The sequence below is a fragment of the Macaca nemestrina genome, chromosome 12 (assembly GCF_043159975.1).
Source record: "Macaca nemestrina isolate mMacNem1 chromosome 12, mMacNem.hap1, whole genome shotgun sequence".
Lineage (NCBI taxonomy): Eukaryota > Metazoa > Chordata > Mammalia > Primates > Cercopithecidae > Macaca > Macaca nemestrina.
Window position 1 is genome coordinate 123,235,188 of NC_092136.1, and position 15,682 is coordinate 123,250,869.

Consider the following 15,682-nt stretch of genomic DNA (forward strand, 5'->3'; position numbering starts at 1 on the left):
ATTTGAGAATCTGATGAAGGCTGTAAACTTCTATCAGGAACATATAGTATTATTGCACATTATATTGATAACAATTTCAGAGGTCCACAAAACTTAGATTTCCCTGATATAAAACAGGAAGAAGCAAGAACACCATGGAATGTAAACTCCTTAGGAGCAGAGACCTTGTCTGGTTTGTTTACTGCTCTATACCCAGTGTCTAGATTCTAGAACAATGCTTAGTGCATAGTTGACGCTTGGTAATTTTCAATGAGTGTCTGAATGAGTCCTGGGAAACATTTTAGGATCAAGTAGAAGAAGAGCCCAAGAAACTTCCCCAGAAAAAGAAGTGAAAGTAGGACAAAACACACGAAGCAGGAGAGAGTAATGCCAGAGAAGGCAAGAAGTGTGCGTTTCAAGAATGAGAATAATCATCAATGTCAGACCTGCCTGGCTGGTCAAAGATTAAGATTTAACTATCGTCATTGGTCTTGGTGTAACAGAGGTTGATAAAACCAAGGAGAGGTAGGCATGGGTGCATATTATAACAGATTAATTCATGAAGCAGTGGTGAAGAAGTGGGGGCTTTGAATATAACATCCAGTGAACCTCAAATCCTGGTTGCCCCCCAGAATCATTTTTAAGCTTTTGAAAAAAAAAACATTCCTGGACAGGTTCAGACTCTGACTTCACACATTTGGAGAGGGGCCAAGGAATCTGTATAGTAAAGCTCCTGAATTTATTATAATATTGTTTTAATGGAAGTTCAGCAATTACCGGGTAGTATGTATATTCTTGCAATAAAATGACCATCAAGAGAGGACAACTAAGGCTGGGTGTGGTGGCTCATGCCTAAAATCCCAGCACTTTGGGAGGCCAAGGCAGGCAGATCACCTGAGGCCAGGAGTTCGAGAAAAGCCTGGCCAACATGGCAAAACCCTGTCTTTGCTAAAAATACAAAAATTAGCCCAGTGTGGTGGCACAGGCCTGTAATCCCAGCTACTCAGGAGGCTAAGGTGGGAACTTGAACTTGGGGGGCAGAGGTTGCAGTGAGCCAAGATCGTGCCACTGCACTCCAGCCTGGGCAACAGAGCAAGACTGTCTCAAAAAAAAAAAAAAAAAAAAAGAAAAAAGAAAAAAAACTGGAGGGAGAGCCTTTTCTTTTGTTAAACACAGACATGGGCATGTTCAGAGGTGAACTGTTTTATTTTTTTAGTGACATGGTTTCACCCTGTCTTGGCTGGAGAGCAGTGGTGTGATAATAGTTCACTGTAACCTTGATCTCTTCGGCTCAAGCGATCCTCCCACCTTGGCCTCCCCGGTGAAGCAGCGTTGTGGTCTGGGGTAATACCCGAGGTTCGTCATCTCATGCCAAGAAAATTAAGGACACAGACACACATGAAGAGTGAGTTTAGGAGTGAAGGTTTAATAGGCAAAAGAAAGAGAAAGGAGAACAAATCACCCTTGCGAAAGAGAGGGGCGCCCAAATAGGAATTAGGCCTGGCCTGGTGGAGTGTACCAGATTTTTATAGACAGGCTTGAGGAGGTGGTGTCTGATTTATACAGGGCTCACAGATTGGTTGGACCAGGTGTGACGTTTACATAGCCCCGGGGGAAGGCTGGCCACTCCACCCTAATCTTACTATGCAGATGGGCTTTCCACTGGGCTGGCACCATGTTGTCTGCTCCTTACCATACATGTGGCTGGCAAAGAGAAAGGAAGATGGAGCCACCCTTTTGAACATGCCTAGTCCCAGGTAGCCTTTTCCTGTTGGCATAGCTGCTGGCATTCACCCATGGAAGCTTCCAGCTTGCTTGTCTATGTCTGCAGCTCGATTTTACAGGCTGCTGTTTGTTAGAAAAGAAAATGATTTTGGGGATGCTTTTCATTAATAGAAAAATCTTATGGAGGACTTCCTTACCGTCACTATCTGCCTAAATAATTTCTTTTTTTCTTTTTTTTTTTTTTTTTTTTTTTTTTTTTTTTTTTTTTTTTTTTGAGACGGAGTCTCGCTCTGTTGCCCAGGCTGGAGTGCAGTGGCCGGATCTCAGCTCACTGCAAGCTCCGCCTCCCGGGTTCACGCCATTCTCCTGCCTCAGCCTCCCGAGTAGCTGGGACTACAGGCGCCCACAACCGCGCCCGGCTAATTTTTTGTATTTTTAGTAGAGACGGGGTTTCACCGTGGTCTCGATCTCCTGACCTTGTGATCCGCCCGCCTCGGCCTCCCAAAGTGCTGGGATTACAGGCGTGAGCCACCGCGCCCGGCTCTTTTTTTCTTTTTTGAGATGAAGTCTCGCTCTTGTCCCCCAGGCTGGAGTGCAATGGTGGGATCTCGGCTCACTGCAACTTCTGCCTCCTGGGTTCAAGCAATTCTCCTGCCTCAGCCTCCCGAGTAGCTGGGATTACAGCGCCGGCCACCACGCCTGGCTAATTTTTGTATTTGTAGTAGAGACAGGGTTTCACCATGTTGGCCATACTGGTCTTGAACTCCTGACCTCAGGTGATCCGCCCGCCTCAGCCTCCCAAAGTGCTGGGATTATAGGCGTGAACCACCACGCCTGGACAATTTCTTCTTAACTCCTATAGCTAGGACTACAGGCACACACTACCGCACCCTGCTAATTTTTGTTTTAATTTATTTTTTGTAGAGATGAAGTCTCACTGTATTGCCCAGGCTGGTCTCAAAACTCCCAGGCTCAAGGGATCCTCCTGCCTCAACCTCCCAAAATGCTGGGATTACAGATGTGAGCCACCTCACCCGGTCCCAATAACCATTAAATAGAGAAGTATTCATGAGTTGTAATGAGCTAGGAAGATATTTAGCTGGATTTTGAATCCCTGAATCTTTGACCAGGGATTCTACCCACTGCTGCAGGTCCCCATGGGAGCCATTAAGCGTTAACCTTCTAACTTGGTAGACACATTCTCAATATTCACCTGGTACTTCTAAGTGGTGTTTGAGGATATTGAGGGACGTTGTGTAAGGAATTGGCAGTACCCTAGTCACATTTGTTTACTTATTTTCTATTATTAGACTTTTCCATACCTGCTTGCCAGTGGCACACAGAAACTCTTCTCTTTTATTCTCTCCATCTTTGCTACCTGCCTTCTCTTCCCCCATACACCTTTCCTACTTAAGCTGAAACAGTAAATGCCAGAGTCATTTTACATGTAGAAATAATTTAGCATGAAAACCCAGCTCTCTTTTCTGTCTGTGGTGTTGAGGCCCTACTTTTCAGGCTAAGGGCCTCTTCTGTTATCTTTCTCCCATGCACTGGCTATTTCAAAATATTCTGACACACTAACTGAATACTCAGCGTAATAGATATCCACCATTTATGATACACTCACCAAGGGCCTGATACAGCCCTAAACATGTTCTACAGATGATTTCTACCATTTCTAATCCCCACTGCAATGTTTTCTTTTTTTTTTAACTTTTATTTATTTATTTTTAAGTAACGGCAATCTTGAATCCAACAGAACTGCAGTCGTTTACATTATTACCCACATCTGACTCTTAGAAAAGTGAAATAATTTTCTCAATCTCCCCCTCTGCTAAGTGGCGGAGTCAGGACTAGAATGTGCGTCTCTCTGACGCCATATCCTGAACTCAGATACTGTGACTGGATTATTCACAACTTAATCCTCTGTGCAGTTCTATAAATAGAGGACTAAGTTGTGAGTAATCACAATAAGTCTCCATTTTTCGGGAAATAGGCTAAGGGAGGATAAGTGACTTGGCCAAGGTTAGAAGGCTAATAAGAAACAAAGCCTATGTCCCAGGGACCTCAGTCCAGAAAAACAAGAAAGAAACAAAGCCGGAGGGCAAACCCAGGTTTGTCAGCCTTGGTACTACTTCTACTGTATCACTGCTTAAAATACTGTATTTCCCCATTTTTATTAACAAAGACATCTATAACTGCCACTCAGAGCCTTTTGCAGCTTCTAATTAGCACGAGATAATTGATACTAATAGGAAAGACTGCCTCAGTTGCAACCAGAAGTAAAGAAATGCAGTACATTAGTCTATGCAGCCTTGGTGTGGGTAAATGTGGTTTCCATCAGGCTCTGGAAATACTGCATTACAGCCTACACACCCCCATGACTACTTGGGACCACCTGAATCTCTCAGAACCCCTTCTGGGCATAGGAGGCTATGACTTTTGTAGTATTGCCTGGAAGAGAAAGAGCTGTTTCTCCCTAGGAAGCACCTCCTCAGTAGAGGTTGCCATATTCCGTCTTTCTAGCAGTAAAGCCGTGCCTTTCAGAGGGCAGAAGGACGGCTTCCTGGTGGTTTGTGGGTTTAGTCTGTACTTTCTGCACGTGTCCTGGGTACAGGGAGGGAGGAAGGGAGATCACTGGAATCATGAGAATTTGCCCAGCCTGCATTGCAGAGCTTCCTGGTCACGACCTAGTGAATTTCTGCCTTGTGGAACGTGCTTTGGCTCAGATGCCTGTGGATTTTTCCCAGTCCTTCCCAGTGCTGCTAGTATTAATGTGGCCTTCCAGGATAAGCTCCTGCACTAGCATGCTGATCTTAAACAAAACCAGGATTCTGCTTCAGCTGGTTTCCTTCAGGAATATCCCAGATTTTACCAAGAGCTTCCCACCTTATTTAGGAACATGGTCTACTGTTCCAAAATTTAATTTATACAATGAATTTTATCTGAGGCTTGAATGTACAGCAGGAGGATTTAAGTCATCCTACTTCCATATCTAGCTGTCTTGAGCGAATGGCAAACAGTTGCTTATACAAATTCCCTTCCTTGCAGTGTTAAGCCATCTTTCAGTCATCCGGTGCCCAGGCAAAGACATTCCAAATCCTAGTTTAGAGTTTCTTTTTCAGGGTTTCCAACAGACCGGTCATTTCATCTGTGAGTGCCCTCTGCTGGACTTCCTCCAAGTTCTTTTCAACCTCCTGGATCCCAGAGTGGACCCAGACTGGATGCTTGTCCCACTAAGGCTTTGACTCATCTGGAGTGGAGGGGGATGTGCTTTTTGACCTTGTAGCATTCTGCACTCCTTTATCAACACCCTGCATGGAGGTTGCTTTATTCATGGTCTCAGAAGATTGGTAGATTTATTTAGGGAGGAGCGTGAGTTGCCTGGAGTCCAGGTGGCCTGTATCATTGGAAAAGGCTCATAGAAGAGAAGAATTGAAAGGGTGTGTGTGAGACGGTGAGGCAGTGTCTGAATCTCTGGAAATTCTGCTCAACAATATTATTTCATGGGATTGAGTGGAGAAGTGGTTGGCGTCAATGCATCAATGCATCCATTTAACTTCTTTTTTTTTTTTTTTGAGATGGAGTCTCACTCTGTCATCTAGGCTGGAGGGCAATGGCACAATTTTGGCTCACTGCAACCTCCATCTCTCAGGTTCAAGTAATTCTCCTGCCTCAGCTTCCCAAGTAGCTGGGATTATAGGCGTGCACCATCACACCTGGCTGATTTTTGTATTTTCAGTAGAGACAGGGTTTCAACATGTTGGCCAGGCTGGTCTCAAACTCCTTACCTCAGGTGATTCACCCGCCTTGGCCTCCCAAAGTACGGGGATTACAGGCGTGAGCCACTGCACCCGGCCCATTTAACTTCTTTAAGACTGTTGAAAAACAAGCTGCAATAATGGGACAAGAGAGGACCAGGCCTCTGCCGAGGGTACTGAAGGAGGACAGATCCAGTATGTACCCTATGCCTGTTGCCACCATGGATTTATCTAGAGTCCCTCCAGCTCAATATTCACTTCTCTGATGTGTTCCCTGCAGCTTTGCAACAGAGGTGTCTGCCAGCTACGCCTTATTCATTTTTCTGCTGTTGTTGCATTACAGTCCACAGTGAATATTTGTATGTCTTAAGACGGGGAGCTCCTTGCTGAGGAGACCTTGTCCTGATCATCTTTACAGCACTGTCTCCTAGCACAGTGCTGGGTACATGAGAGTGGTAAATGGAATTGAACTGGAATGCCTTTTCTTCTCATTTCTGCATATCTTCAGTCTATCCAGTGTCAGCACAAAAACCTTGTTGTTGTTAAGACAGAATTCTCTTACTGGTCCCAGAAGGAGATGACATTTCTGCATTCTGTGTTCCCATAGCACTTAATACATACTATTGAGAGTTATCATTTTTGTGCTTTTAAATATAGTTATTTATGTTGAATCTTACTTTCCAGATTCTAAGCACTTTGAGAGCAGGATCTTTGTTTGATTCATGTCTTTCTTTTCCTATAACCCACAAAATGATGCCTTGCATATAGAATAATAGCACCTAGCATTTATATAGCAGTTAAAATGTGACAGATGCTCTTTTCCATACTTCACATTTCTTTTTCTTTCCTCCTTCTTTCTCTTTCTTTCTCTTTTTCTTTCCCTCTTCTTTGACTCCCGTCTCCTCCTCTCCCCCCCCTTCTCCCCCTCCCCTCTCCCTCCGCTCTCCCTTCCTTCCTCTCCCCTTCCCTCCCCTCCCCTCCCCTCGCACAGTGCTGGGTACATGAGAGTGGGGTAAATGGTAAATGGAAATGGAAATTGAAATTGTAAGCGGTAAATGGAATTGTCACTGGACTAGCTGTCTTGAGTGAATGGCAAACAGTTGCTTATACAAATTCCCTTCTTTGCAGAGTTAAGGCATCTTTCAGTCATCGATGCCAAGGCAAAGTCATTCCAAATCCTAGTTTAGAGTTTCTTTTTCACGGTTTCCAAAAGACAGTTTCATCTGTTAGTGGCCTCCCCTTCCCCTCCCTCCCGTCTCCCTTCCTTTCCTCTCCCTCCCCTCCCTTCTCTTCCTTCCCTTCCTTCTCCCTTCCTATCCTTTCCCTTTCTCTTTCCTTCCCTTTCCTTTTCCCTTTCCCTTTCCCTTTCCCCTTCTCTTTCCTTCCGTTTCCCTTCCCTTCTCTTCTCTTTTTTTTTTTTTTTTTTTTTTTTTTGAGACGGAGTCTCACTGCATCGCCCAGGCACGATCTCGGCTCACTGCAACCTCTGCCTCTCTGGTTCAAGTGATTCTCCTGCCTCAGTCTCCCAAGTAGCTGGGATTACAGGTGCTCGCCACCAAGCCTGGCAAATTTTTTTCTTTTTTTTTTTTTTTTAGTAGAGGCAAGGTTTCACCGTGTTGGCCAGGCTGGTCTCGAACTCCTGACCTCAGGTGATCCACCTGCCTCAGCCTCCCAAAGTTCTGGGATTACAGGCGTGAGCCACCACACCCGGCCTCTTCTCTTTTTCTTTCTTTTTCCTTCCTTCCTCCCACCACAGTCTTCCAAGTAACTGGGACTACAGGTGTACACCATCATGCCTGGCTAATTTTTTTTTTTTTAGAGATGGGGTCTCACCATGTTGCCCAGGCTGATTAGGAACTCCTGGCCTCTTCTCTTTTTCTTTTTTTTTTTTTGAGACGGAGTCTCGCTCTGTCTCCCGGGCTGGAGTAAAGTGGCGTGATCTCAGCTCACTGCAAGCTCTGCCTCCCAGGTTCACACCATTCTCCTGCCTCAGCCTCCCAAGTAGCTGGGACTACAGGTGCCCACCACCGTGCCCAGCTAATTTTTTGTATTTTTAGTAGAGATGGGGTTTCACCCTGTTAGCCAGGATGGTCTCGATCTCCTGACCTCGTGATCCGCCCGCCTCGGCCTCCCAAAGTGCTGGGATTACAGGCGTGAGCCACCGCGCTCGGTCCTCTTTTTCTTTCTTTTTCCTTTCTTCCTCTCACCACAGTCTTCCAAGTAGCTGGGACTACAGGTGTACACCATCATGCCTGGCTAATTTTTTTTTATAGAGATGGGGGTCTCACCGTGTTTCCCAGGCTGATTAGGAACTCCTGGCCTTTTCTGTTTTTCTTTTTCCTTCCTTCCTCCCACCACAGTCTTCCAAGTAGCTGGGACTACAGGTGTACACCATCATGCCTGGCTAATTTTTTTTTATAGAGATGGGGGTCTCACCGTGTTGCCCAGGCTGATTAGGAACTCCTGGGTTTGAGCGATCATCCGGTCTCAGCCTCCCCAAGTGCTGGGATTACAGGCATGAGCCAACCCGCCGGGTTCCGTGTTGTAGTCTCTTAACCATTGTCTTGATGATGCTTCTTGTACACATAGCGTGATATGAATCTTGTTGGATGCACGTAGTTTGATATTTATTTGAAACCAGTGCACAGTTTGAAGGTGACCCATTGTTGCTTTCTTCTCTGCCATCTGAACTGTTTTCTAAGCTATGGGAAGGAAGGCCAGAGTGGGGCGCCAGAAAGGAGGCGGTCCCTGGTTCTGGTTCCTGAGGCTCCTGGTTGGTTTTCTTTGTTGTTGTTCTGGTTTGGAAGTCAACAGTGCCATCTAGTGGCTTAACTTGCAAATATCAGCTTAGAATTATTTTTCTGAAATCCTGGTACATGGCCTTGAGTCTAGCCCCCTTTATTGGTTTAAAATTTTGATTGCCAGGGGGAGGATGGGGGGACTAAGAAGAACCAGCTCATCCTGGCTCAGCGGGGTCAAGTGTGACTTCTGCTTTGAAGAGGCTGCAATGCTGATTGTGGTTGGCTTGGTTGAGCCCCGTTGACTGTTGTAAGTGGTGTGTTCTCCTGCTGTGTAGACCCTGCCTCTGGAGCTGTGTGGGCTTTGGAATTTGAGTTACAGTCATCTGTGTGCTGCCTACTGTGGAGTGACACTTGTCCCAGGTTGTATATAAGAGGATGCTTGATGCATATAACAGGCCAGTTCCAAGTAAGACATCTCATGAGTTAACAACATTGTAGAGAATTTGGTTATGAGGAGTTCGTAATAGGCAAATCCATCCGAGCTGGCAAAGTGAAAATGATGAGCAGCCACTGCATCGTGAACAAGCCGTAAAAACGTGCTGCATGGAAAGGAAAGAGCAAAGGATTCCCTACACAGTGAGTTCTGCCGAGCAGCTGGAGGCTTTGTGTACGGCGCTGTTCTGGTTTCTGGTGTGTGTGGTAACGTGTATGGTTTCTTGTGTCTGTGTTTGAAAGCTGGATGTAAATTGCTTTTCAGGTCATTTACTTCTTGCTGGAAGAATGGAACATAAGAGCATGTGGTAACTGTAACCACGGAACTCGTGCTTTGGCTGAGAGTGTACAGACACTGGAGCAAGCACTTGCTCTGCAAGATTGTCCAGTTTGCGTTCTGCTGGGCATCTAGGCTAAGGAATATCCTCTGTAGAGACCAGTGCACCTTAGTGCAGCACATGATCCACCAGAACAAGGAGAAAATGATGGGTATGTGGTAGCCTTGGTTATAGTGACATTTATGGTAATAGGGATTTATTATTAGTAGAACCTATGTAAAGCAGAGGTTGGCCAACTTTCTGGTAATAAGGATTTATTATTAATAGAACCTATGTAAAGCAGGGGTTGGCCCACTTTCTCTGTACAGGGCCAGATGGTGAGCACTGTGGGCTTTGTGGGCCTATAGTGCCCACAACTCTGCCTTAGTTACTCAATTCTGCCTTCACCACTCAGCTCTGACATGGTAGCAGGAAAATAGATAAAGATAATATGTAAATGTAGGCGTGACTGTGTTCCCGTAAAACTTCATTTCTGGACACTACATTTAAATTTCACATCATTTTCACCTGTCATGAAATATTCTTTTTTGGATTTTTTTCTTCCAACCACTAAAAAGTACAAAAAGCATCCTTAGCTCACGGGGCTGAGCGAAAACATGTGGCTCTAGGTTGAGCCTAGAGTTTCTAGTTTGTGGACTCCTGATCAGATGGCTGGAGTATTTAATAATAATTAATGAAAATGATTTGTTCATCAGCTATGTGGGCAGTTAGTGTCATGAGTGTCTGATAAGCTTTTCTCTCCCTGGAGTAAAAGGAAAGGTCATTATTTCCCATATTACTATAAGATGTGACCTCCCAAAAGAACTCTGCCTGAACTAAAGCTGTGTAATTATCTCACCTACAGTGCTTTAAGGTGTGGGGTTCCACCCTTTATTCCTTCTTCTATTTCTTATCCTCCTCAGCCTCCCCCAGAGGCAGAGTAGCAGACTAAGTGACCCCAGACCCCATCCAGCCTTTTGCCTTACTGGGGAAGCAGAGTAGGTGACTCCTGGCCCCATCCAGTCTTCTGTCTTACTGGAATCTCCCTCCTCCCACACCTCTCACACCCTTCCCCCAACACCCCACCCAGTCCACGTCAGTGGTTTGAGAGTCTCTGGTGGGTTGAGGAGAATGGGATTATAATCCCATCAGAGAGAGGAAGAGGAGTGGGCAGAGAGAATGCTGGAGGCATTTGCTGGTTGTGGTATATATAGCCAGGGAAGAGCGTGGCAAGATGGGGCTCTTCTGTTTTGGCTGGCAAAAGACAGTCTGCAGGTGTGATGGCCGGGGATTTTACCAGCCTTGTGTCGTTTCTCATATGGTCTAACTGTGCATTCTCTATGCTAGACTTACTTGGGGGAACTTGTATCTTTAAAATTTTGTAAGCCCATGTCTTTGTCTAGTTGAAGTCTAAGTGACCTCCCCCAGGGTTGAGAAAGAAGCTGAAGTTAACGGTTGATATCCTGTGTCTTTCCTCAGCAGCCAACAGAGCAGTCAGCAGAGCAGCCACGATGACGATTCTAGCAGGTTCCTGAGTCCTCGAGCGCGGGAAGAAAGGTAAGGTCCAACTTGGAGGGCGAGATGGGGGCAAAGAATAGAGGGGGTGGGGTGGAATGTTTGAGGAAGATTGTGCCTCTGCTCTGTGCAAAAAAAATGTGGAAAACTGAAGAGGAATGGGAGAGCCTCAGACCAAGACGAAACTTTCACCCCAGAAAGGAAAAGGGGCAACACAAAGGGGCTGGTCTGGAGGCTTTTTGTGTTCAGCAAAAGAAGTCAACATGTGGCAAAGCAAATAGGTTGAAAAGACTTCATACTGAGCTGGGCGTGGTGGCTTACACCTAATCCCATTACTTTGGGAGGTCGAGGCGGGTGGATCACTTGAGGTCAGGAGTTCGAGACCAGCCTGGTCAACATGGTGAAGCCTCATCTCTACTGAAACTACAAAAATTAGCCAGACACGGTGGCATGTGCCTGTAATCCCAGCTACTCCGAGGCTGAGGCAGCAGAATCGCTTGAACCCGGGAGGCGGAGGTTGCAGTGAGCCAAGATCGTGCACTCCAGACTGGGCGACAGAGGGAGACTCCATCTAAAAAAAACAAAAACAAAAAACAAAAAACAAAACCTTACAGTGGAATTAGGACTTGAGTCATGCCCTACAGGTTGGGTACAATGTGGATCAGGAGGTGAAGGGGCATTTTGTGCCTGAGGAAGTTGCATAGCCCAGGATGTCAGGTGTCGGATGGCGTCAGATGGCAGCAGTTAATGAAAAATGAGGCGGGATGTCTGCGATGCAATGAGAATATAGAGGCTCTTCAGTGCTTGATTGAGGATGGGAGATACAGCTAGCTAAGCACTCAGTGTGAGGCCCAGCCCGCGCCTGCTTCACGCGGTGCCTGTGAATGGTAGACAGTGGTGGATTTGCCGTAGCAAGTTAAACTTCTTTGCCTACAGAAAGCTGATGGTATTGATGTTAACTAAAAGGAAGTCTCAGCTGGCCTACCGCGGAGGCTCTGCTTTTCGTCTAGCTCTGTTTATCGTTTTTAATCAACGAGCTGGGTGAAAAAGCAGAAGGTGCTTTTACCACATGTGTCAACTTATGGTGGACCCTCTGCTGAGAGGGGGTAGAGGACACTAAGTATGATGGAATCAAGATTTATTATTATTTTGAGTAGAACAATGGGTGGAAACCAAGGAGATGCTTTCTTTTTAATGGAAATGTGATTTTTTTTTTTTTCCTTAGAGTCTCGCTCTGTTTCATAGGCTGGAGTACAGTGGTGCAATCTCAGCTCACTGCAACCTCCACCTCCTGGGTTCAAGTGATTCTCCCACCTCAGCCTCCAGAGTAATTGGGGTTAGAGGCATGTGCCACCACACCCCTCTAATTTATAATTTTAGTAGAGACGGGGCTTCACCGTGTTGGTCAGGCTGGTCTTGAACTCCTGGCCTCAAGTAATTCACCTGCTCCGGCCTCCCATAGTGCTGAGATTACAAGTGTAAGCCACCATGCCCGGCTCACTATGAAGTCTTGAAATGTCTATGAAATATGATATTATCTTGTATATTTATATTAGAAAAGATTTATTTCACAAGTGTAGATTTGCCACAGGGAGCCTAATTTGATAGGATTTCATGTGAAAAAGAAAGAATATTTTTATTTTCCAGCCAAATATGAGCCAATAATATGACACAACTACCAAATGATCTTTGAAAGTTTTTAATTCATTCATGGGAGCAGGGTGCATGGATTAAAAGAAAAAAAAAAGACGTCACTGTAATCTGTACTAGTATGATCATATTTCATGGATTATTCCAGTTCTTTGGAAGTGGATACTGATGCATTAGAGTCCAGAAAAGAATGATTATATGATAAATATATCATATAATATGAGTTGGTTGTGGCCCTGCACGGCGGCTCACACCTGTAATCCCAGCATTTTGGGAGGCTGAGGCAGGCAGATCACTTGAGGCCAGGAGTCTGAGACCAGCCTGGCCAACAAGGGGAAGCCCCGTCTCTGCTAAAAATACAAAAATTAGCCGAGCATGATGGTGCACGCCTGTAGTCCCAGCTACTCCAGAGGCTGAGGCAGGAGAATCACTTGAACCCAGGAGGTGGAGGTTGCAGTGAGCCAAGACTGTGCCACTGCACTCCAGCCTTGGCGGAAAACAAACAAACAAACAAACAAAAAAATGAAAAAAACCAGTTGGTTGAAGGAAAGAAATGTAGCTTGGAAAAGAGATTTTTGGATATCTGAAAGCTGAAGAAATAGAATCGGAGGGTTAGAAGTCAGTGAGAAGGATTGCAGCTTAGGATAAGAAAGCGCTCTTCCGTGATAGAGCTGTACTCACTTGGATTTTCTGTCTGAGAACTGAGAGCTGAGTGACTAGCGGGTGGGGCATGTGTACAGTGTGGCTATGCAAAGGAATGATTCACATTCCAGGCGGGACAGCCAGCGATTTCATCGCTCTTCTCAGGATGACACGTAATTTGAAATTGATGAACTGTTTATTTCCATTTAATATTTTCTTTTCTTTTTCTTTTTGTTTTTTTTTTGACATAGGGTCTCCGTCACCCAGGCTGAAGTGCAGTGGCGTGATCTCAACTTACTCCAACCTCTGCCTCTAGGGCTTAAGTGATTTTTCCCACCTTAGCCTCCTGAGTATCCGGGACTATAGGCACCTGCCACCATACCTGGCTAATTTTTGTATATTTTTGTAGAGACGAGGTCTTGCCACATTTCCCCAGCTGCTCTGAACTACTGAGGTCAAGTGACCCGCCTGCTTCAGCCCGCAAAGTGTTGGTATCACAGGCGTTAGCCACCACCCCACTTAATATCTTCTGACTACACTTGACTGTGGGTAACAAACCGCAGGTAAGGCGGGGACTACTGTAATCTCTCCCTTTCATAGGAGTGTTCAAGCAAAAGCTGGGTGCTGTGTCAAAGGGGATTTCGTTCTGGTTGAGAGAGTGGAACCTCTCTAGTCCTTATTTCTTTAGATTATAAGGTCTTGTGAGTTCTGCCCTAGTTCTCAGTTTTGTGCCCCCCATTAATCAAAACAGTTCAGCTCATCGATTTAGACCCATGTATATGGAGACATGGCACTCCCAAGGAGCAAAGACTAATCATCCTTGTCAAGATGCTTAATCAGGTACGATCTGATCTGATGGCAGTTCTCTCAGTCCCTAGAGTACCCTCCACTGTCTGTGCAAAGCTTTCTAGATTGCAGCAATCATAATCTCAAAATTAGAAGAGGCCACAGAGGTCCCCCAGCACAGCCACCTTCCCTGTGCTATGCACCAAACATCTCCAGAAGTATACTGTCCATTTCTGAGCGTGATGTCTTTGGCTGTTCTTCTACCAGTTCTATGATTGACAGTTCCTTAACTCACTTTATATTATCTCTGCTGCTTGGGGGGTTCCTGGAAGAGATGAGTAGTGCTGAGACGCATATACCCTAATATATTTTTCCCAAGGACATAGCTGCTTGCTAACTAGAGAGAACTCTGCCTTTTGTTTGGTATTTGGGACTTTACATTGATATAAATTCTGTTCTAACTTCTCCTTTCTAACCGCTCACTCCTCCCACCACAGGAAATGTTACAAAGGTTCTCCCATCTAAACCTCTGCCCAGAAAAACTCTCGATTTCTTCCCTGGTCCGTTGTTCCCATCTTGGCCCGCTCTCAGCCCCCTAAGCTCTTGATGGTGGATGGAGATGTTGTTTTGCATCAGCTCACTTTGGAGAGTATGAGGAACAGAGAGAATGTGGTCAGAAGTATGCTTCCTCTGGCGGTCCCTGTGACCGGCCCACCCCACCCACCCCCAAAACCTCGGAAATTGGCTCTAGTGTGTGTTCACTCACCGTCGCCCTTCTGAAGAAAGTCTTTGTTCTCTTCTTGGCTGCTGGGTTCCTTCTCCTGGAGAGAACAAGTTTCCGGAGCTCAAATTAGTCTCCCAGGCTCAGCTCGGAACTAACTCACACTCTGCACCTGATTCTTCCTACCCACTTGAGAGTCTCCAGGTGTTTAGGACTTTGATCTGCGATGTTCTGACCTGGGGTGAGATTGGAACCCTGGGGAGATGGGGGCAGTGGTGGGCATCTGGCCTGTGCTCCTCGTTCTGGCCCCCTCTGAGGGACAGTGCACCAAGCCGTGAATGGCGGCATTTCCTGCACTGGTGCAGCCTCCCTGCAGTCCTCTTCTTTACTCTTCGTAATGCCCCTGGGTGGCAGGTGGAGCTGCTGGTATTGTCACTGACTGAAAACGGTCAAGGATGAGGTGGATATTATGGATTTTTTTTTTTTCCTGTGGCTGCTTCTAATTTTCCAAACCACATCATCAATTGTACCATGAAAAATTATTTCATAGAGCAGGCGAAATAATTAACATTGATTTCTTCTACTTTAAAGATTCAAATTATAACCTTTCAGTACCGGATGCACTTTCAACGGGTTTAATAAAATATTGGGTTTTTTTTTTCTTGTTTTTGTGTAAGGTTCGGAACGGTTATCATTAATTTAGAGACTACATAGCTACCCTGCTATACACGGCAGTGGGTAGAATGCTTTCATATGGTGTTCAAACCTAAGGATTTCTGAGAAAGGTTTTTTCCTTATTCACACTGATGCTCTATCCTGAAGGAAAGCCTTTGGAACCATGACAGGAGTAGAGGGTAGGTTAAAGGACTGTGACATACATTTGCTGGGTGGGTGTGGCATGAGCGAGAAGGGTTGATTTTTATGAAAATGTGTTTATTAGGAAATGGAGATTGTCTCAGAGATAAGAATAATTCTTCCAGGTTTCCAGTAGAAAGCAAAATAGGTAACTTCCCCAAAGTGTGTGTGTAATGGAATGCAGGACATTAATTCATTCTTTTTTTTTCCTTTTGAGACAGAGTCTTGCTCTGTTACCCAGGCTGGAATAGTGGCACGATCTTGGCTCACTGCAACCTCCACCTCCCAGGTTCAAGGGATTCTTCTGCCTCAGCCTCCTGAGTAGCTGGGACTATAGGTGTGTGCCACCATGCCTGGCTAATTTTTGTATTTTTTGGTAGAGACAGGGTTTCACCATGTTGGCCAGGCTGGTCTAGAACTCCTGACCTCAAGCAATCCACCTGCCTCTGTCTCTCAAAGTGCTGGGATTACAGGCATGAGCCACTGCACCCAGCCTAA

At 45.6% G+C, this 15,682-nt stretch overlaps 1 protein-coding gene across 6 annotated transcripts in view; it reads left to right on the forward strand.

Annotated features, from left to right (window-relative positions):
* LOC105476321 (GRAM domain containing 1B) overlaps nt 1-15,682 on the forward strand; it is a 274,233-nt gene that overhangs the window by 112,505 nt on the left and 146,046 nt on the right. For 5 of the 6 annotated variants that reach the window (XM_071075749.1, XM_024791091.2, XM_011732124.3 and 2 more), the window contains exon 2: nt 10,495-10,572. In XM_071075749.1, the coding sequence (XP_070931850.1) occupies nt 10,495-10,572 (78 nt within the window). The remainder of the gene's footprint in view (nt 1-10,494; nt 10,573-15,682) is intronic. The other variant, XM_071075748.1, reaches the window with a different exon arrangement.